Raw genomic sequence first — 24,892 nt, 5'->3', positions numbered from 1 at the left:
TTCACATAAGTATCCAGCTGAAGAATCAGGAAACTGGTTGGAGCCACAAGTATTCCACACTTTGGTATACAGGAGGTGGCACACAAATGAAATGCCTGTCTATAGAGAAATATTTATATTTGTATAGACACCCCTATGTAGATGTGCTGTAGTGGTATAAAACAGATCAGTTTTTCTTATTTTCAACCCCACAGTACAAGTGTGATATAGTGAAACTGCAAACTGATGGAAAAGGCCATTGTCTACTAATGCAATGGATCCATAATGGAGCACCTTAACCAGTACAAACACTTCCACAACACAGGGACAGGGAAAGAATGAATGAAGATCTTGTGAATGAAACCAGGGTAGGATCTGTGATGAAGGAGGGTAAATTTTTCAAACAGTTCATGATCTTTTTCTAGCTGTCACTAAGGAGATAGTGAAAAAGAACAAAAGGAAAAGGAAGGAAATCAAATAAATATGAAAAAATATAAACCCTGTAAAATCTCACTACATTGTATGAAAAATCCTGCCCCTAAGATTACTGAAAAAGAATAATATTGTACATACATGGCATGTATTAGTCATGTTACTTAATGCACTACATACAGCAAAGGGCTCAAAATGATCACAGTAGTGTAGGAACCTTTGCTGTAACACTCAGGACATAAAAATGATGCAAGTCCAAGGGAATAAAACAGCAAAAAGAAAAGTAGAACAAGAAAACAAACTGAAAGCACATGAGTCTGAAGGAAAAAATCACCAAGTTACACTGCAGACAAACAGAAAGATTAAACAAAGGGAAAAAGAATAAATACAAGGGAAAATCCTTGAGTTTGTCTTCTTTTATTTTATACAGGGGCCAGTATCAGAACATTACAATAAATCCATCTGAACAATGCTATATCATGTGTAAACAGTGCCACAAATATTTTCATCAGAAAGCAAAGAACAAAGGTTTAAGATTTGAGGGAGACGGCAACAGTCATTGCATAATAGCATATATTTTTTCACCCTAATAAACTCTATCCTACATTTTAACCCCTGGGTTGGAGGTTAGCGAATTCAGAGATTCTGTGTTCTTTAGAAAAATCAGCTTCAAACCTTTGGACACCACTGTTAACACCTACAGGTCATAATGCTGATTCCACTTTGGATCAAGCGTATTCTTCACAGTATCTGTAGAATGGCATTGGCCAGATCCGTCGACCACCACTTTAGCAAATGGATCAGGAAGTCCTATAGGAGGGGAGGAAAAACTCATAAAAGGGCATGCTTGATAACTGAGAATAAAGTGAAAATCATTACACAAGCCTGACTTCTTTAAATTATCAATTAGCTTAAAAAGAGGGCCACATTAATCTGTGTGTATGTTGATTGCGATTTCAGTTCCAGGTAGCTTTAGATGATCTTTTGTAAGAACATTCAAAGTGTGTATTAAAAAATAATTGCTTTGAAAGTTTTCAGATGTTTCTTATTTTGTATCTATAAAAACATTCAAAGTTTCATAGTTGGTAGGGTCGGATGGGACCTGAGCAGATCATCAAGTCCAAACCCCTGCCATGGCAGGAAAGAGTACTGGGATCAAATGACCCTGGCTAGGTGTCTATCTAGCCTCCTTTTGAAGACAATTTGGGTCTCTTGTATAAAAAATGACAACAGTATCCTGTCAAACTGACTATCAAAGCAACAGCCTGGTCTTTGTAACAATATTATTTAAAGGTGACCTGCAAAGAAAAAAAAAAAAAAGGGTTTTGATCATTGACCTTTCCCCCCCAAAAAAAGTCTCTCTCTAAGATTAGTTGTTCAGGTCTAGACCATTTAAGAAGATACTGTGTATAACTGGACAACAAGTAGTACAACACATAATATACCAAGCAAAGGAAGCCTGACTGCAGGAAAGTGATTTTATTCAGATTCTTTAAAACTGTTTTGTTTATACCAAAACATGAATTATCTGGGAACAGATTCCTCATTGTAAGACTTTAAATATATTCAGCCCTTCAAAATCAGAGCTTAGTAAACTCCCACTATACAAACCAGAAAGGATCCCAGGAAACTCAGAGAAGACATTCCGGATATTTTAAGGGAAGTACAAGCAGGATTTTAGTTATCCTTACTAACTTTGAATAAAATAACACCTACAGATTTTAAATAAGCTAGAAGTCTGACTCTGCTAGGAACTTCAGAAACGCATATTAAGGAGACAGCCTCTTCTTTACACAGTTAACAATACAAGCCTCTGTACCTCAAAAAGCTACAAAACCTTATTTTTCCCCTTTGTGGGTTATCTTTAAAGTTTAGGCCTGACCTTTTGAATTCTCTCCTGTCCCCACCAACCCCAAGCCCCGGGTAGAAGGAAGGTGATCTGTATACACATTCCTATGTAATCAGAAACATTCCTCTCTCTCTCTCCTCCATTTCCCTCATATTTCCTTATAAAATATAATTATCATCATTTCACTTCAGGGTGTGTGCGCATGTGAATATATATCACGTACATATTTGTCACGTGGCATATTTTTTAATTATAACAAATGTGTACGTGGTTTGTAAGACCAAACGAGCCGATCAATGGCAAAATATATCAATGTGTACATGGTACTAATTTTATGAAAGAATGTAATTTGCTTGAGAGATTGAAGTTCTGTCTTTATACTGGGAGCAGCAGTTCCAGATTAGTTTTGCTTTATAATAATATGCTGCACATTAACAGGAAATTATACTGCAGTAAACAGACTGTACCATTGACCACTATGGATTAATATTTTTAGATCTAAACTCTTGATGCTTATGATATCACAAAGCTTAGTTACACACTTTTCTAAACCAGTCCACCAAGTTTGGAAGGTTTTTTATTTGCTTTTTAGTTATAAACCCTGAAAAAAGAGAGTTGGGAATGCCAGTAAGACCTTAAACAGGAGGAATGTGAATGCACTACTATGTAAGAAGCAGTATACAGAGCTTATGCAATACTTGCCACATATATGAACATAAATTGTAATAGCTACTTACGGAAAAAATCCTTTTTCACCAAGTTTTTTGCACATAGTACTGTAAGGGAAACAAGAAATATATAATGAAATCACTAGTCATTAATATTTTATAACTTCTTTACTTGCTCAGCATTCCAGAAACCCAATGCAAAGTAAAACGAAATAAAAATCAATTAACATCACATTGTTAGACAAAAACATTGGAATCATGGACCATTTGTAACGCTGTGTAAAGTAATTATAGAAAGCTGAGCCAGAAGTTTCTTCTGTTAAAGGTAAACTGTGAAGGAAGAGAGAGTGATGATTTTCTCAGTACACATGCACATTCCCAAGCCCTCAGACACAGCCATATTTTATCTGTATCTTTAGAATGTATTACTGTTTCGAGATGGGATGGACTTGCATCAAGGGTCAAAGGAGATAGCTGCTGCATAAGACTAGGGTGATTTCCCCTACTGTACATCCTATTGGCATAATCCATGATAGACATTGATAGATTACCCTGCACTTGGAAGTAGGAAACTAGCTTGTTACAGAAAAAAAAATGCAACTTAAAATAGCACAAATCATGTAGGTTGCCATATGCGTTTTCAGCTGTAATTCTTGATTATAATTCTGCAGTTTGAATGTCTGATTAAGAGACAACTAGGTTGTTATCTTAGCACAAGCTAGCTTTTAAAATCTATTCGGTTCACATTTTTTCATTAGAAGTCAAAATTAACCAGTCTCCAGAGGGTACACTCCTGGTACAGTCAGTAAAAGAGTTAAGATTTAAAAGTGGTGATATAAACAAGAGTTTCTTAGATGCAAAAGTCAGTAAAAGAAGCTTTAAAAACAGTTGGATCAGAATGAGCTATTTCAATTCAAAGAGATGAAAAACAGACTGTAAGGGCAATTAACAATTTAAAAATCTTTTGGCTGATCTACTTTGCTAATCAAACAATAAGCTTTGATATTAACATTATTTGGGTATTTCATAAGATACTGTATGCAGTGTGCAGAAATTTTCCAGATCAATTTACTGTTTATAATGTAAAATGAATGCCATTCTTTAAAACCAGTTTTAATATGAACACATTGCTCTAAATATGTTACCTGAAGGCAAACTCCAATTATTTCACAGTAGAGACAATTTTTTTATTTTTTTTTTTTTAAACAGAATCAAAGCATTTTTCGTTTTCTATTTTCAGTTTGTTTTTAAGGCTTAGGCTTTAGAAGGGGTTTTCCTACTGATTTTGAAAACTGAATAGGTTTAGATAACCAAGACATTCTATTCATACTAAATGAAGATCTAAAATATTTTAGTAGACAAGACAATACAGATGGTGAAGACACTTTTTCCCCCTACAGAGAATTTCTTTCCACCCCAACCACCCTCAGAATTAAAAATTCTTTTCAGCAATGATTTGTATACTGATGTCCTGGTTGACATGTCTTCTTTTGTACCTAGTCTGTACCTTTTCTGTCAACACTAAAAACAAAACATTATGCTCGAGCAGCTTTGAATTAGTTCACAAACATGTATAAGATCCATCTTCCTTTCAGTTAATTTAAAAGCAGAAGCTTCCTCCCTGTAAGTGTGTATTGACCATATTCACCAGGCCAGATTGACTGGAATTCCTGCATTCATGCAATTTAGCAAGCAAACTAAGCTTTTGTTTTCCTGCCAAGGTGGCCCCCCAGCATTTCTCTTTTGAAACCCCCATGTAAAGCTTTTACCACTACCACACCTCAACTCTCACATTCTTGGCAGACAGGAATCACAGGACTGACCCTTGGAGATCCAAACTACGGGATCACACTTTTTAAGAATCACTGTAAAGTCTCACAACAAATCCAGAATGGACACACTAAGACAAACTGGATGGGAAATCCAATCATATGAAGTTGCAAAACAGCATTAAGAAACTGAAGTTATATTCAAGAACAGCCCAGTGTTTAAGCTTTCCAGAATGAGCTGAGTGAACTGAGGTGCACAGTGCAGCGGGGCCAGGAGGGTTGCAGGCACACAATGCGATGTCCATGGGGTGTACAGCTTGGGGGGGGGGGGGGGGGGGGGGGGGCTGTGGCTTGTGGGGTGTGTGGCCTCCCACTGGTGTTACATGCCTAATGGTTTGCCTGGGGCAGCTTAGAAGTTGGACAGCCCAGCAGTAGATCAGCACTAGTAGTAAGAAGAAAAAAGCTGGTACAAAGCTGGACATCTAATCTGACAGATTAAAAAAAAAGAATCCTAAATTTAAAAACCGAAATACATTTATAATGATTTTCTGTTTAAAAGCTTATTTTAGCATTTATTAGCTTTTCACTTAACAAGATACTGGACTTTACAATGAAAGGATGTAAGATCCAGGAGATAATGCTAAAGAAAGAGCAACAAATCTCTTACAACAAATGAAGAAACAGCATTTGTGCAATATGTCTCCTTTGGCAATAAACCAGTCCAACACTAGCAAAAAATTTCTTATCAACTTATTTTCAAAAATAAGTTATTTTCTCTCGTACTGATTGTGTTACTACCAAACAAATCAGCTTTTAAAATCTCACAATTAATACTGCAATTTTCACAGACAGCAACACTTTACTAAGTTAAATTGAATAATATTAATTTAAGTGAAGGGGGAAAAAAAAGGAATGACACAGAACAATCAGGAATTGGTTGTACAGTTTATGAATCCATACTAGTACTGAACAATCAGCTGTCTGCAAATGCAAACATACAGCTGTCAAAGAAACAATGGCAAATGGGAAAAGGCATTGGGAGCTTACATATAAACATTAGGGTGGGGTAGATTATTGTTTCACAATATCACAGTTCAGTGGCACCAGATGTTAATTTTTGGAAGGTAAAAATAAGACAAGTCTCAAAATGGTTCAAGGATTTCTTTGCAAATTCAAGGGCAAGGAGGTGTTTGCATGTGTTTACACATCCAGCCTCAGCACATTTAATCTTTCTGGAAATACCAAAATGGACAACAATAAACAAATATCGAGAAAGTAAAATGATATAGGGATGATAATACTGTAACTGTGACAGGACTCAGGCAAGAAGGTTACATAGCCCTAATTAGTTGAAAAAGGCACCTCCACATATACATGCTTGTAGGGTGCCTCCCCTAGGCCAGCAACCTTCTAGAAAAGCAGGCCTGTTTTGACTGGGATGCATGCCCCCCTTTAATCAAGTATATGATTAAAAACAAAATTCCCAAAAGCTTTCCTTAGTAGAGTGAGAGTACAGTTTCTTATGACCAGTCATGGACAAAGCATAAGAGGTAGAAAGTCAGAAGCTAAACAAACTCTTGGTTCTGAATATGTGGACACTATAAAGTGGCTTCATCCAGAACAGTGGTTCTCAACCTCATAGACTCAAAGCAATCTTCATTAGACCAGAAGCACCCCTACATAACCCAGCAGGCTAGATGGATTGATACTCTTGCCTCAACTAAGCAGAGACTAAGACTTAGTCAGATGTATCGTATGTTTTTAAACATGCAAAAACATGTTATTGAACTTTGCATGTAATGCATATGAAAATTGTTCATACTGACTGCATCTCAACTATGCCGGCTGGGGCCAACTGTCATGTTCAGGACAGGATGGTGCTCGTGCAGTACTTCACATGATCCTGAATACAGATTTGGGTGCTACCGGTATGGAAATAAAGGCTGATTACAGACATTAAAAAAAAAATAAAAAAAATACAAACACCCAAAAATTGCACTTTAAACTCAGTGTGCTCCCGTGCCAATCCCAGCACATGACCAGAAGAGGCATTGCACTAGTTGGCCCAGCTTGTCAATGTCTGTACAGACTGGGAGGTTCAGTGGGTCTTTTTTGGCACTCTAATCTGATAGCTGATTGAATTGGCTTTAGATAAAAGCTCCAAAAAAGCCCCGCTGAAGCACCTGATCTATACAGATGCTGCAGAGCCAGGTCAAACTAACGCGCTGCTTTGTCCAATAAAGCGCAGGAGGTTTTTTTTGGTTTTTTAATGTCTGTAAGCAAAGCAGCCAAAATGGTAACATATATTTCCATTAATATTAGGTCTCTTCCACTTTTACTCAAGTTCAATGTTTACTAAAGCTTCATATAAGATTTGCATTTTTTAAAGTATAAAACACAGCTATGGCAATTCAGACTCTTTGACACGGAAGAACAGATTGACTTTTATTAGTAGATGGTAAGGATGGTAAATCCAAAAAAAAAAAAAAGATGACAAAGCCGATAGGGAAATACAGAACGCCCGGGCGAGGGACTAACAATATTCTACTCATCTCCGAAGTCTGCTGGTCTTGCACAAAACCATGAGGGATGCCATCTAGTTCTTACAGAGATCACAAAACAGTCCATCCCATATTGGCATGAATCACAGGAAATGCCCATATGTAGTAGAGTGGAGTCTTAGGTATGTCAGTTAGACGCAAGGGCCACATTCAGACATGCAGGCACATGTAGTTTGCAATGCCACAACCACACACCCACAACATTAAGATGCCCCATGCTGCAAAACTGAAGTGTGGGGGGAAATCCTAGTAGCAAAAAAGTGGCACAGTGCACATAAGAGGAGCATGTACCAGCAGAAACAGAGGCTTGGTCCTCCTGGGAGATGCTTTGACCGCTGGCCAGAGCATCTCCAAGTTGTCCCCCAGCTCCTCCAGCATGCCAGGAGAAACAGAAAAAGGGCAGTTTATCCTACACCAAAGCACACATGCAGGGGCATGCACTGTGGCAAACAGTAGCGGCATAACCTTGTGCCGCTGCAAGTACACACCCCTGCATGTGGGGATGCACCCAAGAGGTGCTAACAGAGCAGCTAGCTTGAAAAAACTGTCTGGTTCTAACCAGTATTACAGGTTCTTTTCTTTAAGACATACAGGTTGTAGCCATATTGGCCTTTCTTTAAGAGATGAAGTCAAACGGGTCAGGTGATGTGCTCTGCTGAGCAAAAGTATGTAATGGAAATACTAAGGCATAAAGGATATTTAAGGATTTTTAACCCACTAATTCAGTTGGAGATAGTTAACATGGTGCAAGTCGGGGTGGTCAACCTGGAGCACAAAGTACCACAGATAGGTCAAGGCGGTGACAGGCAACACAACAGCATGTAGGGCAGGGAGCAGAAGGCAAAGCAGCAGATCAGGAAGGGACCACAAGGCAGGAAGCAGAAAGCAGAGCAAGAAATTGGGCACATAATATTGAGGATGCAGGAAAAGGTTCATCACTTGCTTCACAAAGGCCAACTTTTTCTCTTTGAAAAGCTTATTTGCAGTATTGAAATCACCATCAGACACCACTCTGCTGGTAACTAACAGTTTACTGTTCACTGTACCCCATTCATCCAATAGTGGAAAGTTCAGACCACCAAATACTACAGAGATGAGCACTTTTAAAATACCCTAGCAGATAAGTAAGTATCCGCACATCCCATGAATGACAAGGGTGGAAGTTGCAAAGTGCAATTTAAGAATTTGTATTTGATATAAGCTGTGTAAACCAAATGCTTTTGGATGGTACTGAGCCAGTTAACAAGTACTGAAGTTATGTAATGTCTAAAACTGAAGTCTTCTGAGAGAGAAAAAAAAATGACAACTAACTCGCAAGCTATGAGTCTCTCTCACTGTCAGCATGTCGTAAGTGTACGGAACTCAAGTAAGTGAAACTTGATTGAGACGATTTTGTAATTTATAAAATCATTCCTTTCACACACCCTGGGCCAGTACATCAGTTTGCTGCAATTTAGTGCATCTTTCAAATGTACAAAATGATTCATACATAAGTGTCGCTTAATGAAAACTTACCAGCCAGAAAACAAACTCCGGTTCAAATCTCCCTTCTCATCCCACTCTCAACCCACCCCAAGATCAACAAATACTTGTACCGTCAGCCCAAAGGCGGGTGGATGGAAATCCAGAATTAAGAACCGTTCCCTGAACACTCCTTACTGGCACACCCAGCTGAACAAGTCTAGACACTCTTAGTTCCAGTATCATCTCAGTTCCCAAGGGAGACGGCCTTTCCTCCATTTCTCAAGGTTTTAGCTACATTAGGAAAACTTTTGACAAAAATCTTACCCCTTGGGATACTAACAAAGCTTAGTCTTTAATTTTCCAGCATTTTTAAATTTGGATTAGTTTAGACATACTCTAACATGGTACTCTGTGGTCCTAGTCAAAAACACTGGTTACTATGGAAGAAGTCTTGCTATTGTTAGCACAACAGTACAGTTGCACCAATAAGTGGCTCTGATTTTTGTCCCGACAGACCCCAGCCTAAGGCCCCCTTCAAGTATTGTAAACTACATTGGCTTAACTCAGGTACTCGGTTTTTGGAGTTTTTTGGTCAAACCAACATTAAGCCCTGCATGGATATTTCCAGAACAGGAATTAAGACTGGTTAAACAAAATCCACTTTCAAATAGGTACATTAGTTAAACCAGTGCAACTTGTTCTGTAGAGAAAAAATGAGAATCCTAACCAAAAGCTGTATAGATACAAGCCAACATTTTAAGCTGTACCCTGAAATGAACTGGAAGCCAGTGCAGTCTCTTGAGCACAGATGAACAATGCAATGCATAATAAGTGCGCATCCAAATTTTGGCAGCTCACAGAGAGCACTGTAGTAATCCAATCTGGATGAAACGGGGCTGTTCTACAGACAGTACAGATGTGCCAAGGTACACTTATAAATCAACTTTAAACACACTATAGCTGCTAAATGACCTAAATTGTTATAGAGAGGGTTTATAAGGTCTAAAAACATGATCAATTCAAGGAAGCATGTTAGAAGAGCAAATGAATTTAACAGGCTACCGAGATTTTTTTCCCCCCCATGATAGCTCTACTTTAATTTGGGAGGGCGGGGGAGGAGGGGGGTTTAAACCAGCTAATTGTACCAAACCATAATAGTGTCCAGGTGCTGGGGATGCAGCAGGACTGGCAGGTAGGTGGGAGGGTGACCCTCCAGTGGCGGAAGGGGTAGGGGAGCCTTTCAGGAGCGGTGGGGAGCTGTGTGGCTGGGCTGGCAGTACTGGGACTGGTGCCTGTACTCACAAAAGTGGGGCAGCCGGGAGATGCTGCCAGGGGGGTGGGAGAGGCTCCATGGCCAGGCTGCCTGGCACAGGATGGGAGCTCCAGCCCAAGGTGGGGAGTGCCAGAGGTCTCCCCTCCTCCTTCCTCTAGCCCACACCACAGCTGGACTCACTCTGCTGCTGCCACACAAGTTGGAGCCACTATGCTCCAGCCCGGTCCGGAAGGGGGCAGGGCTGGGGGAACAAGGGGCTGAAGGTCGACAGTGAGGGGCATCAGCAGGACTGGGGGGGCCGAGGCTTGGGAGTGAGGGGCACCAGCAGGGCCAGGGGATCATGGGCTGGGAGCGAGAAGCACCAGCACAGAGATGGGGAGCTGCAGTTTGGGAGGGACACCAGCATGACCTGGGGGCTGGGGGACTGTGATTTGGGAGTGAGGGGCACCAGCAGAGCCTGGGGCTGCGCTGCAGGTCAGGAGTGAGGGGCACCAGCAGGGACAGGGGACTGTGATCGGGAGTGATGAGCACCAGCATAGCTCAGGGTCGTGGGTTGGGAGTGAGGGGCACCAGCAGGCCCAGGGGGCTATGGATTGGGAGTGGAGGATACTGGGGATAGGTGCGCTGCAGGTTAGGAGTGGGGGACACGGGCATGGCCCAAGGGCGTGGGGGCTGTGCCTTGGGAGTGTGGGACACCAGCAGGGCTGAGGGGGCTGTGGCTTCGGAGTGAGGAGCAATGGCATGGGCAGGGGCAGAGCCCTGGCATATCAGGGTTGCTCAGTGCCACAAAGCGAGGGGGGGGGGGGGGGGGGGGAGAAAATGACACACAACAGCCACAGCTGGACCCGCATCCTGGTGAGCAAAGGGGGAAGGGGAGTTCTGATTTTCCACAACAACAAAACTAAAATCAAACACCAAAATATACAGTTATTTAGAATTTATTTTATTATAATGATTGAGGCATTAATAGGCTTCCAAACTGCTTTAAGGTTGTAAATATATCAATTAAAAAAAAAAAAAAATCAATAAAATACTGGGTTAAACTAATACCTATATAGTATACTATATACACACACACATTAAATACTACTACACATACACACGCATTATAGTGGCATTTCATTTTAATTATGGGGTCTTTTTTTTTTTTTTTTTTTAAATCGGAGAATTCGCAAAATTTTAAACAAAGAAAGCCAGGATTCCCATTTATTATACAACTATTGGACAAAACTTTGAACACAGGAGTTAAGAGTGAATTACATTTATTTTTCTTCCTTAATTATTTTTGCAATGCATGTTATTACTTAGATTAAATTAAGCACCTATTTGATTTTTGGGAAACACACATTGTCTAAATATCCCCTATCTCAAACAAAACAAAAAACAGAACAGATGAGATCTTTCCATTTAATCATGATTCTAATCTACAACTTGTAAAATAACATGTATTAAGGCTGGAGAGTTCTATTAAAAAAAGGAAAATGTATAGCCTTAATACCTGACACATTCATGCGATTATAAACGTGGTTTATATAAGCATGTATAAACAAGGGACATTCAATGTATAATATCCTACACTGGCGTTACTTAGTACAGTGTCTCTCAACCTTTTTTATACCAGGACCCACTTGTAAACATTGATGGCTACTCTTGACCCAGTGTCCCCTACCTCCCTCCCCCGGGTGTGAGGGTCGGGGGGGGGGGGGGGGGGGGCGCAACCAGCCCCTCGCAGGCTGGAACTCAGACAGCCTGCAAGGGGAAAGCAATGGTTTCCTACGTTTTTCTTGTTTAAAGGAGAATCCATTTTTAATGTTTGTTCGCAACCATTTCATATATTCTTGCAACCACAGGCTAAAAAATGCTGACTTAGTAGATTCTGATGTTATCCCTGGAAAAACATCAGACATAAAACTACACTTCTGTACAAGCATGTGTATATCTACTTATATCCCAGGATAGTTGTTTGCTCAACACAAGCTACTAGATCCAAGCCTCTGAGTGGCAAGGCACTGTAACAGTGGCAACCACCCCAGGAAACCTGGTCATCTGTATACTGTAGACATCACAATGATCCCAATATACAAAACCCATGTAAATCGCACTGTTAGCAGGCCTTTTGTCCTGAACCAGAGACTAAGAAGAATATCTTAAAAAAGAATTTTCATCTGTACAAACTTGGGATTGGTTCAGAAAAATAATTTCCTTTAAATGTTCTATGCTCTTATTCTTGCTCTTTGTTACTGAAGAGCTACCTTGCACAGCCAAGTTTCCGCTTTTGATATTTTTCTATGGCAAATGGATTATGGATTCTATGACATATGGCAATGGTGGCCAAACCACAGCTCATGAGCTGCATGCAGCTTTCTGGGGCTTCTCTGCCGAAGCCCTGCCCACTTCTCCCTCAGGCAGCTCCAGGGGACACTGGCTTCAGTGGAGGATTGGTTGTGGCTCCCAGGGCGAATAACTCTGGCCACCCTGGCATATGGTTATCTATGGCATAATTCTAAATCATAATGTTGTGTTATGACATCTGAGTCTGTTGCTATGGGAGTTATCCAATGCCACACATTACTATGCTTATATTTAGAAACTATCAAAAGCTACACACTGCATTTTATAACAGTATACACAATTAGTTGTCTCTTCTACAGAAAAAATTACAACCCAAAAGGTATAAAAATGATATTGTATTTACCCAAATCCAAGACAACTTTAAATTTAAGATGACTCCCCCCCCCGCCCTTCCCAGTAATTAAACTCTATACAGGAAAAATTGTAAATGCTACAATTTTCCACATATAGAATCTAATTAGTGGAAGATCATCTTAAATCTGTCCCCCAGCTGCTGTGGCAGGGAAAGTAGTGGCAGAAATCAAGGGGCCAGAGCCCTGCTCCTTGGCCCCCCACCCTTAACTCTCCCTGCCTCAGCCTTGTCCCTTACCACCCTATGCTGTTTGTCCACCACCTTGTCCCCTGCCCTCCCATTCCTGTGCCTGCCCTGCCACCTGCCCCTACCCACACACCCTTCCCACCGCTTACTTTCTGCTGCTTGGTCTGCTCTAGCTCCAGGGCAGAAAACAGAAGCAGCCCTAGTCAAGCAGAAGCAGAAGCAGCAGCAGCTCTGGGCCTGGCTAAGCCAGGGCTGGAGCTAGAGCATAACGTTAGCAACAAAAGGATGGGTGGGGAGGGAGAGCAAGTGGCATGGTCTCCCTGCGCTTCCCCAAACTACACAGACAGGTCTCCCCTGCACCCCCCACGGCATAGTCTCCCTTTACCACGTGTCCCCTCCCCACCAAACATGCCACCCCAGCCTGGGGCAGGGAGCAGCTCAGCTTTGGCTTTGACTCTGAGCCCAGGGCTGCAGCTAGAGTTGAAGCCAGAGCCAAGCCACTACCCGCTCCAGGCCAGTACTTAAATATAAGGCGAGGTGAGGCAAGGCTTCCTATCTTGCCCCAAACCATGTTGTTTGGATAAAATTCCTCATCTTGGATTTGGGTATTATAGGAAACATGGCCATTGATACAACAGCAAGTGGTACAGTTACATCTAGCTTCACAAAACCACTGCATTTTAGAAATTAACTACAGAAACAGGAATATCCTTGGAACAAATTAATTAATAAGGAATCTTTTGGGGGTGTTCTGCATTTGCCTGTACTATGCAACATGGTCCACTTCCTAGGATTGTCAGAGCACATTTTACCTTAATGGCCTACAATTGCAATAAACAGGGCATTGCCTGCGCCCTTGTCTCTCCCACTCTCCATGTAGCTCACTGCAGGTTTTTTATTTTTTAATTCAGTGTTGTTTGGCTACCATCTGTATGCACGGCTGGAGTAGATGTTCACAATGTACTAGTGCTGCTACTGCAAGAAGTCTGAGGTTGAGTGCTTAAGGAAAATACACATCCACAGTGACACAATGGGAATGTGCATATGGGCAAGCATCTGAAAGAGAAGATAGAGTCCAGGGAGGATGACGGAGATGAAAAAAACGATTGGAGCAGCATGTGAAAAGCAGAGGCAGAAAGACAGATGGTTGGAAGAAGGAATGTGTGTGATATGAGCAAGACAGGACCTGAAGAAAAGTAGCAGATGCAGGAAAATATGGAAGGAGCTAGTCAAAAGATTTAATTGTAGTGGGTATAGAGGAAAAATGGACACAGAAAGATAAATGTAATGGCACTATTTGGCAGATAGAAAGAGAGAAGGAGGAAGAGGAGGAGGGTGCACAGAAGGCAGTCACTGAGCACAAATAATAATGTTAAAACTTTTTTTTTCCTTTTTTTTTTTTTTTTTTTAGTAACAGAAAAAGAATAAGTACTGAGGATGCTCTACAGTAGGGGTGTCAAACTCATTTGGTTTAGTGGACTGTATGAGTGGTATGAGGTTGGCCCACATACCCCTTTCCTGTTCCTTTCCCCCTCCCCCAGCATACCTGATCTGGTGGCTGCTTCAAGCTAGTCCTGGACCTGCACTGTATGCATCATGGATCCCAGAGTGACTGGAATGAGAGTCGCATGTGGCTCAGTCTGGCCAGAACAGGAGCTGTACTGCATGTGATGACCACCCCACCTAGACTGCGGCACAGGTCCCAGACCAGCTGGAGTAGCCACCGGATCAAGTATGCCGGGAGAGGGAGGGAGGAAGAAGGGGGTCCATGGGACTGATATGGCCTGTGGACTGGCCCCACACCATGGGTACATTCCATGTTCCACGTGGGTCTGATCAGACGAGAGGGAGCACCAGAGGGCAGATGGCAGGGGTCCACAGACTGAATCTGGCCAAAGGACCATATGTTTGACACCCATGCTCTACAGGGAAAAAAAATGACAGGATTTGGAGAAAGCCTGGATGTGTTACAATAAGGTGAGGGGATAACAAGCAAAAATTATGTCACACTTGAGTTCGGCTGACAGACTGAATGGTGAAATTCACTCTCACCTAGAGTGAAATAAAAGTCTGAAATAAAAATGAAACTTAGCCCGAGCTTGAGCTACATCATTCTCCAGAAGGTACGCTAGAGACAAGAATAGGATATGTAATGAACTATAGTAAAAAAGACTTCACTTCACAGACTTGATAATCGTATGAGTCCCTTCCGGTTCTATGATTTCAAGTATAAACTAGTAAAAGATGGTGAATTGCAAAGGTAACAACAAACTATGCCTTTAAATAAATAAATATAAAATAAATATAATTAAAATGACCCCCCCCCGCGATATGAAAAACAGGTAAAGTGATAAATTATGCCCACTGCGAATGACTCTATCTAGAATTCTTCTAAAAAGGGCTTAGTTCATCTGCGTCTGTCCATAATGCTTTTGGAGCACACCGATTGGTTGTTTGAAACAATCAGTGCTCTGCACGGACAGACGGAGTACTGCCATGACAGCAAAGACAGAGCAGGGGGGTGAGGCAGCGGCAGCGCATGGTGCTGGTGGAGGGGGACAGAGGGGAAGCTTTCACCATCCCTGCTCCTAGGAGGTGGTGGTGGTGGCGGCGGCGGCACCCCTCCGCCCCGTTATTCTTGACAAGCAACTTGCTAGTAAACTCTATAAAAAGGTAGCTGAATTCTTAAATATAAGCTTTATTTACAAAACTTGAAAAATAAACCCAAAGCATTTGGGCCTAATTTATTATTGTGACCAATCTGAGTGCCTAAACAGAACACAACTATAAGACTGCATCTACTACAGAGTAGTAGTTCAGACTAAAGCATTCATTTTTAAACAGAAGAGTAGAGTAGAGACAGATTCATTAAGCAATGCAGTGATGTCTCCCCATGACTACAGATAGCCTAAAACAGCAGCTCCAAGAGAGCTTGTTATGTAAACTGGTTATTGTCATTTAAATATTGATAAGTATTGACTTGCTTGTATGGTTTAGTTACTACTAGAACACGCAGTGATGTATACTGCTGGAAGGTGTGTTGGAGTAGCTAATTATTGTCAAGGACTACAGCAATTCCTTGTATTGCTGCAGCTCGGGAAGATCCAAGTAAAGATTGCAACCTCAGTGCACTATGGTACAATCACAGAAAAGTGACAATCTCTCCTCCAAAAAAATTACCATCTATAGAGACACAAGCAGGGTGAAAAATGCATATTCAAGCAAACTTTTCAACTGGGAGGTAGGCACTATCATGACTCAGTTTACATAAAAGAATAAACCCTCCTCACAATCCTATCATCTTCAGCAGCAGGTAGCCCTGGTGTGGGCAGCAGTACTGTAAAAAGTCTACATGCATTTGTCAAGCAGTACAAAATATTCTATTATTCAGCCATTCCACAGTTAAACATACTGTTCTTGTATCCCTAATACTCTAAAACTTAACTAATGTGAGGGCAGGTGGAGTCTATGCGAATATGCAGCAGACACACTGATATAATGGATTACAGCACTTTCGACTAGCAACTGTGGGCATTTATACACATATTTTTTCATCCTGCAACATGCCAGAGATCTGCCACTTTGGAGCAGACTCGATTAAACGAGTTTGCTCTGCACGCGAGCTGACGTGCACAATGCTGCGCTGTGTGCAGTTGTACAAGTGGCAAAATACACGTCAGCACGCAGAAAATGGCAGCAGTGCGTTTTTGAATTAAAGCACCTCTGATGTGTTTTAGGTCAAAAGCGCACCACCACCATTTTCTGCGTGCCGACGTGCATTGCGCTGCTTATACAACTGCAAGCATTGCAGCGCTGGACACTTTTCAAAGCGCCTGGCACTGCAGCACTTACATGTGTAAAAATGCCCTGTGTGTGTACTCCAGAAAAATAAAAAGTCTAAAGCATTGATTCTCAGGGCACCCAGGGGTGTTGCAAGATCCTTTAAAGGGTGCCACAAGGTGTGAGGAGATAAGTACAGGCTCAGACCTGTCCCCATCTGGCCATTCCCCCATCCTCACCTTATGGCAAAGGTCTTGTATTCAGTAGTCATGGGTATACTCCCAATACATCCTAAACTGTTTAGGTTACCATGGCAAAGTAAATGATCTGTGCATCAGTTTTCCCTGCATCCGTAAAATGGAAATCATGCTATACCTCACAGGAGTATTGTAAGGTTAGGTCTGATACCAAGCACGCCTGCCATCTTTGTATGTCAGTTGTTTTTTTGTCTCATAACAAAAATAGATTCTACTCCTGCGTTTTTATAGTATTTGGTCCTGCGAGGCACCAGTCTATGACCGCGGGGCCCCTTGGTGCTACCACAATAGAAATAAAGTGTCTGTAAATCACACCAAGGTCTTGGATGAAAGAGACCACATTAAAAACAAAATATAAAATTTAATAGGAGACAAGAAGCTTAACTACTCTTAAAACATCAAGGAGAGCTCTTTGTATACCAATGTTGACAGAACCCTTTAATTCTAATATAATAAAGGTTGATATAACTACTTCAAACCATATACCATAAAGAGATCCACAGTACAAAGAACAGATATGCCAACGTCGATTTTATAATGAAATAAAAGAGAAAAAAAATTCTGTGATCACATTTGATGTCAAGTCAGTTAAACAGAAGAAATAGAAAAGAAATTGCAAAACAAACATATACAAATCTCCACATATGGCTAGGCTACAAGAAAGTGCACGTTATTGTCATTGCTGACATCCAAAAGGAACCAATACCATGGTAACAGGCAGCAATAAGATTATAAAAGGAAAAAAGGACCGAGTCCAAAACTAAGATTATGTTTACTAATCTTCTGGCTTTTCATGTGTCATCACCATAGAAAAACTATTTCAGCCTTTTGAAGCCAACCAGTAGTTTCAGTATTATAGGGTTTGCTGTCTAGGGTTTTGTTTTTTCTACCTACAGTTTTTCTCCTTTAAAAAAAACCTACTTTTTTCAGAGCATAGGGGACACATGGGGTACAGGAGGGAAAAATAAGAGCCTGTCACAATTCTCACCAAAATAGTTCAATTTAGAGACAAATCCTCCCCTCCCCCCACCACAATCATCATCACCTTTAATGAGTCATTAATATTACTATTTGTGACTGGACTCCAGTTGTCTCCATGTAATATGCAATGCAATGAAATCATTAAAATAAGTCCCAGCTGTAGAAACACAATGCTATGCTGTTGTTAATGTGTGTTGCACCCATAATGAATGGCCGTCTATGCTTTAATCTGAATAAAGCTCCCAACTGCTCTGTCTCTTCTTGCCAAAAATTCCCCTTCCTCCTCCAGACTGTGGTTGCATTCCAATTACACTGCTGATTGGAATGAGACTGCTTTAGAGGAAGGAGGGAGGCGCGAACACACACAAAATTGGACTGGAACACACAAAACTGACATTACTTTTCTGCATGTCGTGTAAACTTACTATACTTTAAAGAGACAATTTCTCTTAGAACTGAGCTACAAGAAAGCACACGTACACACGTTCCAGCAGGATAGACTAGTCTTTTAAAAACTGCTAACCAAATTCCTACCATTTTCTTCAACTTCTGGCATGCAACAGAGCAAATTACATTTTTTCTGGTCCCTCCCCACTTCATACATACTTAGGTTCCAAAGCACACTGGCAGTAAAATGCAATTGTCATCATGCAGGTGTGCAAACTCATTGTTGAGGTAAGTAAAAAGATCTTAAAAGAAAAATACACAAAAATGCTGCTTATCCCAACTGGCTTTTACAGTATTTTCTTTTAGCGGTTAATCTTCATTCTTTTGTGAACCTTTTGGAGAAATTAGACTGATAGGAAGGGGTTTTTCAGCAGTGAACTGCAAATTATAAAACTTTGCCCTGAACTTCTTTTTAGTTAATAATGAAGTTCTTAACATTTAAAAGGGTGCAGTTAATTACAACTATAAAGAGGTATTCAAAAGTGCGCAAATGTACCCAGTTTAATATGTTTCAGGGGTGGACACTCTCAGAAATGATGACTGTAACATTTCAATACCTTGCCTGCTCATGAAAACAGAGCAGGCAGAGTAGTCATCATTGATGATCAATAGCCAACCTAGCAATATTGGTGGGACGACCATCTAAAAAAATAAAAAAAAAATTTTTTAATCACTCAAGACTGGTAGATTTCTTCCCCCGCCATTTTCTAGCATGCGATTTTGTGCACATATTTTATGGTGTGAACCATAAAAGCTAACTTTCCTAACACCCACAGATTTAAGCGGGCAATTTCATCTAAGAATTCAGGAAGAAGTGGGATTTTTTTTTTAATTACTACAATGTACACAGTAAGTAGTATAAAATAAAAGCTTAGAAAAACAGTTCTCTTACATCCAGGTAGTTATGTACATTCACATTTTTATGTAGTCAGCTTCACTGTTACCCCATCCGGTCAGTCAGGTTGCCATTTCATGAGTCTCATAAAACAAGAGACTTAACCAGAAAATGTGGTTATAAAACCACAAAAATTAGTAAAGGGACTCAGCGGCATGTACCTTCAGCTATTAACTCCTGCTTCAAATATATTATTGTTTGTATTACAGTAGTGCCAAGAGTCATGTATCACAGTTGTGCTACCTTCCGACACGCACGGCACGTGCAAAGCCAAGCAGTAAGCAGCTGAAAGAAATGGGGGGAGGGCAGGATAGATTTCACGCTGATGGTGCCCTATTAACCATAAGAAACAAGTAATTTCTATAGCATTTTTCACCTGTTTTGAAATTAGATATATGTCGCATCAGATATAAAATTCCAGTAGATTTGAAATCAGTAATGTAAAACAGTTGAGTTATTCAGACTGTGACAGGAAACTAATGGCTGACATGTCTTTCTCCGTTATAATCCTATTTTTTTTAAGCTACAGAAGTAAATTTAGATTCTAGCCTTCTTTCTAGTTAAGGTTTAACCTGCCTAGGAAATATTTTATCAGAACGTTTCAAGGTTATTAATAAAATTCACAAAACGTTATCTAAACTCTTTAATGCCACATCAATAACGCACAATTATTTTAACAGTGCAAAAAGAAAAAAAAAATTCCCTGGAGGCAGAAGTGCCACTTTAGGCTGATATTCAAACACAAGGAAGAACCGTTTCCAAAGAAACTAAAATGTTTACTGTAAAATTTCTATCACAAATGTTATCTTCGTAAAAAGGTTTCTTTAACAAAATTGTCACAATTCGGTTATCTTCACATAAGAACACATTTCTGCAGTTCAACTAAAATGCAAGACAAGTGCTAACAAAAAAAATACCTATGACCATGAGCCCAGCTCATCCAGATTATGTCATTATCTACATATGAACAAATCAAAATGCTTCCTGTGGACTAAAACACCACAGACAATAACCCAATAGTAAAAACACCTGAGTGCAATGTAGTGAATTAAAAAAATGAAAGCATATCCTAACAACAAAGTAAGATCTGAAGCACTGCAAAATACCAGAAACCAATTTAATAGAGATAGCATATTTTTCTCTCCAATATGTTTATTATACTCATCTCTTCTCCACAGAAGTTATGTAGGCCTTAAAATGTACGTTTCCTTGTAACAGCAGTCAAAATACAAATTATGTTCAACTACTTTACCTATCATGCATACAGGGTAAAAATTAAAAGTATAAAAATAAATCATACTTTTACCACAGAAGGGACATTAGTAAAGATGCATTGCATCACTGAATATAAACAGTTAAGTCAGTAAAGCAGTCGTCTCGTCCAATAAAAAAAAAAAAACCTCTGGGGCACAGTCTTCGAGGCTATTTTGAATTTCCTTAAGAAAAAAAATCAGACTCCAGTAGTCTGCGCCTAAGATGCCTGAATGACTTGCGGACACAGCCAGATGGAGTCTGCCTCGATTTGCCATGTTTAGACTCCTGTTTTAACATCGTGATGTCTACTTCACAGTATTGTTTTACTGTAAACAAAGGGCTTCCTTTTCCACTCCTCCTCCCTCTTACTCTACTCCAAGCCAAAATAAAAAAACCCATAGAATTCTTAGTACAAGGGACTAATGTATTCACATTTCCTTGATTCATTTTGTGATGGGCTTACTGCCACACACGTCAAAGTCTATTCATGTGTCCGGTTTATTTGACATGGCTGTCAAGAGGTAAAGGAAAGAAATTATGCTGCAACCTTTGCAATGCAGGCAGAAATAAAACCCTCATTGATGTAGGCTTGTAGGTCTGTTACACAGAAATCTACTTTTAAACTAACAAAATTGCATATGAACAACCTCAAAACCAATGGAATTCCCACTTATTACATGCTCTGAGCAGGTCTAAATGATACAGTATAGCAAAAAGCTATACAAATAGAACTTTATTATTAGCCCAACCAGTGTGATTGAACTGGTGGTAGCACTGGTGGGAATTTTAGAAAAACAAAGGCTACTGTGAACATTTTGCACTTCCTGGTCTGGTACGGATGGAGCCTCCCGGACCAGTCAGCCAGCTAGGATTCTTCCAGTGCATTTTTTATTTATTTATTTGTGTATTTATTTTACACAGTAGGAACCATGCCCAATTTCCCTTCCCCCCCCAGCCAAATACTGTCCCTTCTTGAATGTTTGAAAGGCATCTATCACATCATGAATACTCTGTAATTAAGTTAATATTATACTGAATCTTTCCCCAGCCAACAGGAAAAAATGAGCCCAAAATTACTAATTGAAAAAATGCTTTTTGTCAAAACCTTCCGCTTTTCAGGTTAAGAAAGCCCAATTTCTAGGAAAAGTTACCCATTCTGTTTTCTACATCTGTCCAAAGTACAACCTATAACCAGTAAATAAAATTGGGGTTGAAGAATGGAATGCAATAATGACAACTAAAATTACCTATTTTAATGCTATATTTATAAATATGACCATCATAATTACAAGGAGATGTACCTATTTTTCTGCAGTGCTAAGAATTATCACACAAAAATGATGCCAAAATTAACACTACCCAAGTTAGCGTCTCGAAATTTAAAGCCTGAAAAAGCAGCTATAATGGCTGCTTACAGATGTGGGGAGGATGGGGGGAAACAAAACAGTTTTTTACTTTCAGCTCAGCGGGCCCCCGCACCAAGCACAGAGCAGGCCTAGAAGAGGCATCATGTTAATTTGACCCTGCTTGTCCAACACCTGTACAGATCACACACTTCAGTGGGGCTTTTTGGTGCTTTTATCTAATAGCTAATTGCATCAGCTTTAGATAAAAATGTCAAAAAGCCCAGCTGAAGCACCTGATCCATAGAGATACTGGTGGGTCAAACTAACATGCTTCCTCTTCTGGTAAAGTGCTGTTTTATTTTGTTTTTTCACATCCATCAGCAGCCTGTATGACTAACCACTTTCATGAACACATATTCCTTCCCCCACCCCACAAACATGGACCTTAAACAGCAGTAGAGAGTTTAGGGATGCTCACATATTCAGCTTTGAAGAATCTAAGTATTAAATTCTTACCTACCTCCATGAAAGTATGCTCTGCAATCCATAAGACACCAGTGTGTTACCAAGGTTTGTTTTTACATAGAGGCGATTAGTTCAAAATTATTAGAAAACTGTATATTGATTCCTTATCCTTACTACAGCATAGGATTCCTCCTTTAAGGAAGAATGAACCAGAAAAGCTGTCAAGGCAAATTTAAAAACTAAGAAATATGCATTGTGGGGGAAGGAAATTGAAGATATTGAAATTAAAAGAATTGAGAACCCTATTCTGTCCAATATATCTTGTTTATATATGAAAATGGGCTGGGGGAATACCATGTTAACTAAAAGCAGAGCCTTTAGATTTGTTTCATTTCAGTAAAACTCTCCACCCACTAAATAATCTATAGCTGAGGCAACAACAAAAGCAATTCATGATCTGATTACCAGCCAGACAAAAATATCCTGAACTTTAAAGACAGCTTCAGACAAGAGGCACCTGCAAGTAACCAAACCTCTTGGGCACTAGGAATTACAAATGCTTGAAGTTTGTCAGCCTCAAGACTACTTCAGGCTCTTTGTCAAGAGCCCAAAGGCTACCTATTCAATTTAAACAAAATCTCAACATTTTGTTTAAATTACGCAAATTGTATATCTCTGCACAAATCATGGTTACAAATGTGGCCCTTCTGAGATACCTTACTACAGCTGATACTCTCCTGAGAAATACAATAAATCACTCTTAACCACTACCAACATTTATCACTTTACATAAAAACACTGCAAATATTAACCCTCCGAACACCAGGGAGGCAATAATGTCAACTGCTTTATAAATGACACATGGCTGGAAAAAATCTAGCTAAACAGTTCTGGCGTAACCAGAACATGCTAAAAAATACATAGCATTAGAATCTGAAAGGTTTGGTATGACTCCTTTTATTCCATAATGAATGAACCAAAAAAGATTCACATCAGCATCAAACACTTAACACAGACCATTACTTAAAAGCTGTTCACATGCCCCATCTAGTTTAGTGGCATGTACAGGGAAAACCCACAATTCACACACATGGTGTAGCTTATATTTTCTAAATAAAAAACAGCACATTATTTAAACAATGTCTGAGGTACAGTGACCTCTATTGAATCATATTAGATGGCTGATCTGCTCCCCTCTACCTCTACAAGTCTCTCTATGCATTGTAATTGGTTATTTCTATCATTATAATCTAAATTTCCTTGAGAGAATTTGGATCTTGCATGCCTGAGCAAAAAGCAGAAGACATCTCAATCTCTGTTGAATTATACCTCATACAGTTATGTGTCTGGGGCAGGTTGCCCTTAGTAGAGTGCCATCAGCTCTGGAATTTGCTTCCTTTTTGGTTTGACAGAATCCAAATTTGCTGAGTGTCAGGTCATGTTGAGAGATATTTGCTCAAGCTTTTACTGAGGGGCTGGGTTCAGTTAGAAGATTTTAGCTGTTTGGGAGCGTCTGAGTGTTACTTCAGGTCATTATGTTAATCCAGTTGCTTTGCAATAGAAATACTATATACATGGGAAAATTACTAGTTGCTAAAAATATGCTACATTTGGTCATATCTGGGAAACAAAACAGCTTTTAATCCAAAGTGTCACCGACTCAAAAACCTTCCATTCCCCCCACCAACAGAAAGCTAATGCAATCTCACAAGCTTCATTTATAAACTAAACTGGTTTAATAAATTTGTCCCAATTTCATAAACAGATTTAGTTAAATCAGTGCAACCCTCTTATGATGACAATTTTAGTTTAGTTTAAGAAAGCCCTCAGGTTAATTTAGGACAGGTTAACACTGCCAAAATAATTTAGTATAAGAATCTTGTATGGAAACTAAAATGAATGTTCACGGTAAGGTATTGTACCAATTCAACTAAATGAATTTTGATAATAATTTACTTAAACCAATATAATGTTGTTGCATATACAGCATCTTTGGCTGAGTCTTCCAAGATTTGCAAAGAGGATGTTTGATTATCCTATTTGGAGTAATGTAAAGATCAAAGAAGAATTTTACAGGACCAGGAAAGTTTAAAAAAAAAAAAAAGTGTGCGCGCCACTCAGCCCAGATACCTATGAAACTAGAGCAGTGGTTTTCAACTTATGGCCCAAGGAACCCTGGGGGTCCACAGACTATGTCTAAGGCGTCCACAAAAGATGACTATGATAAGTCAAAAGTATGTGAATACCCACACTTACAATTCAAAGGGGTGCATTCTAGGGATGTAAATATAATTAAAAAAAAATTATCCCTTTAACTTCCTTAAATTATATCAATTAAATGATTAACTGATAACTGATACCTAGTTTAGTCACCTCCAGAAGAAACGGCCCCAGCCCCTTATGTCTTTACTGTGCACCCAGGGCTACGCAGGCCCCAGGCCACTGGCAGGAAGCGTGGTCGAGCTACTAGGGGGGCTCTGCACAGCTGCAGAACTGTAGTTTCTCCTTACCCACAAAGGCAAGGGCTGGGGCTGGGGACCTGTCTTGTGCCTGGATACCACCACCATGGGGAGGAAGTGGGG

General features: G+C 40.1%; 1 protein-coding gene across 1 annotated transcript in view; it reads right to left on the bottom strand.

Annotated features, from left to right (window-relative positions):
- Nucleotides 1–24,892, bottom strand: part of SMURF2 (SMAD specific E3 ubiquitin protein ligase 2) — a 94,003-nt gene that overhangs the window by 45,559 nt on the left and 23,552 nt on the right. The window contains exons 2-3 of the mRNA XM_006271232.4: nt 2,998–3,036; nt 1,113–1,221 (exon numbers count right to left, since the gene is read on the bottom strand). Of these exons, the coding sequence (XP_006271294.2) occupies nt 1,113–1,221; nt 2,998–3,036 (148 nt within the window). The remainder of the gene's footprint in view (nt 1–1,112; nt 1,222–2,997; nt 3,037–24,892) is intronic.

This window comes from Alligator mississippiensis, chromosome 8 (genome assembly GCF_030867095.1).
Source record: "Alligator mississippiensis isolate rAllMis1 chromosome 8, rAllMis1, whole genome shotgun sequence".
NCBI lineage: Eukaryota > Metazoa > Chordata > Crocodylia > Alligatoridae > Alligator > Alligator mississippiensis.
Note: the sequence above shows the minus strand (reverse complement) of the source record. Positions and strands in the feature narration are given on the sequence as shown.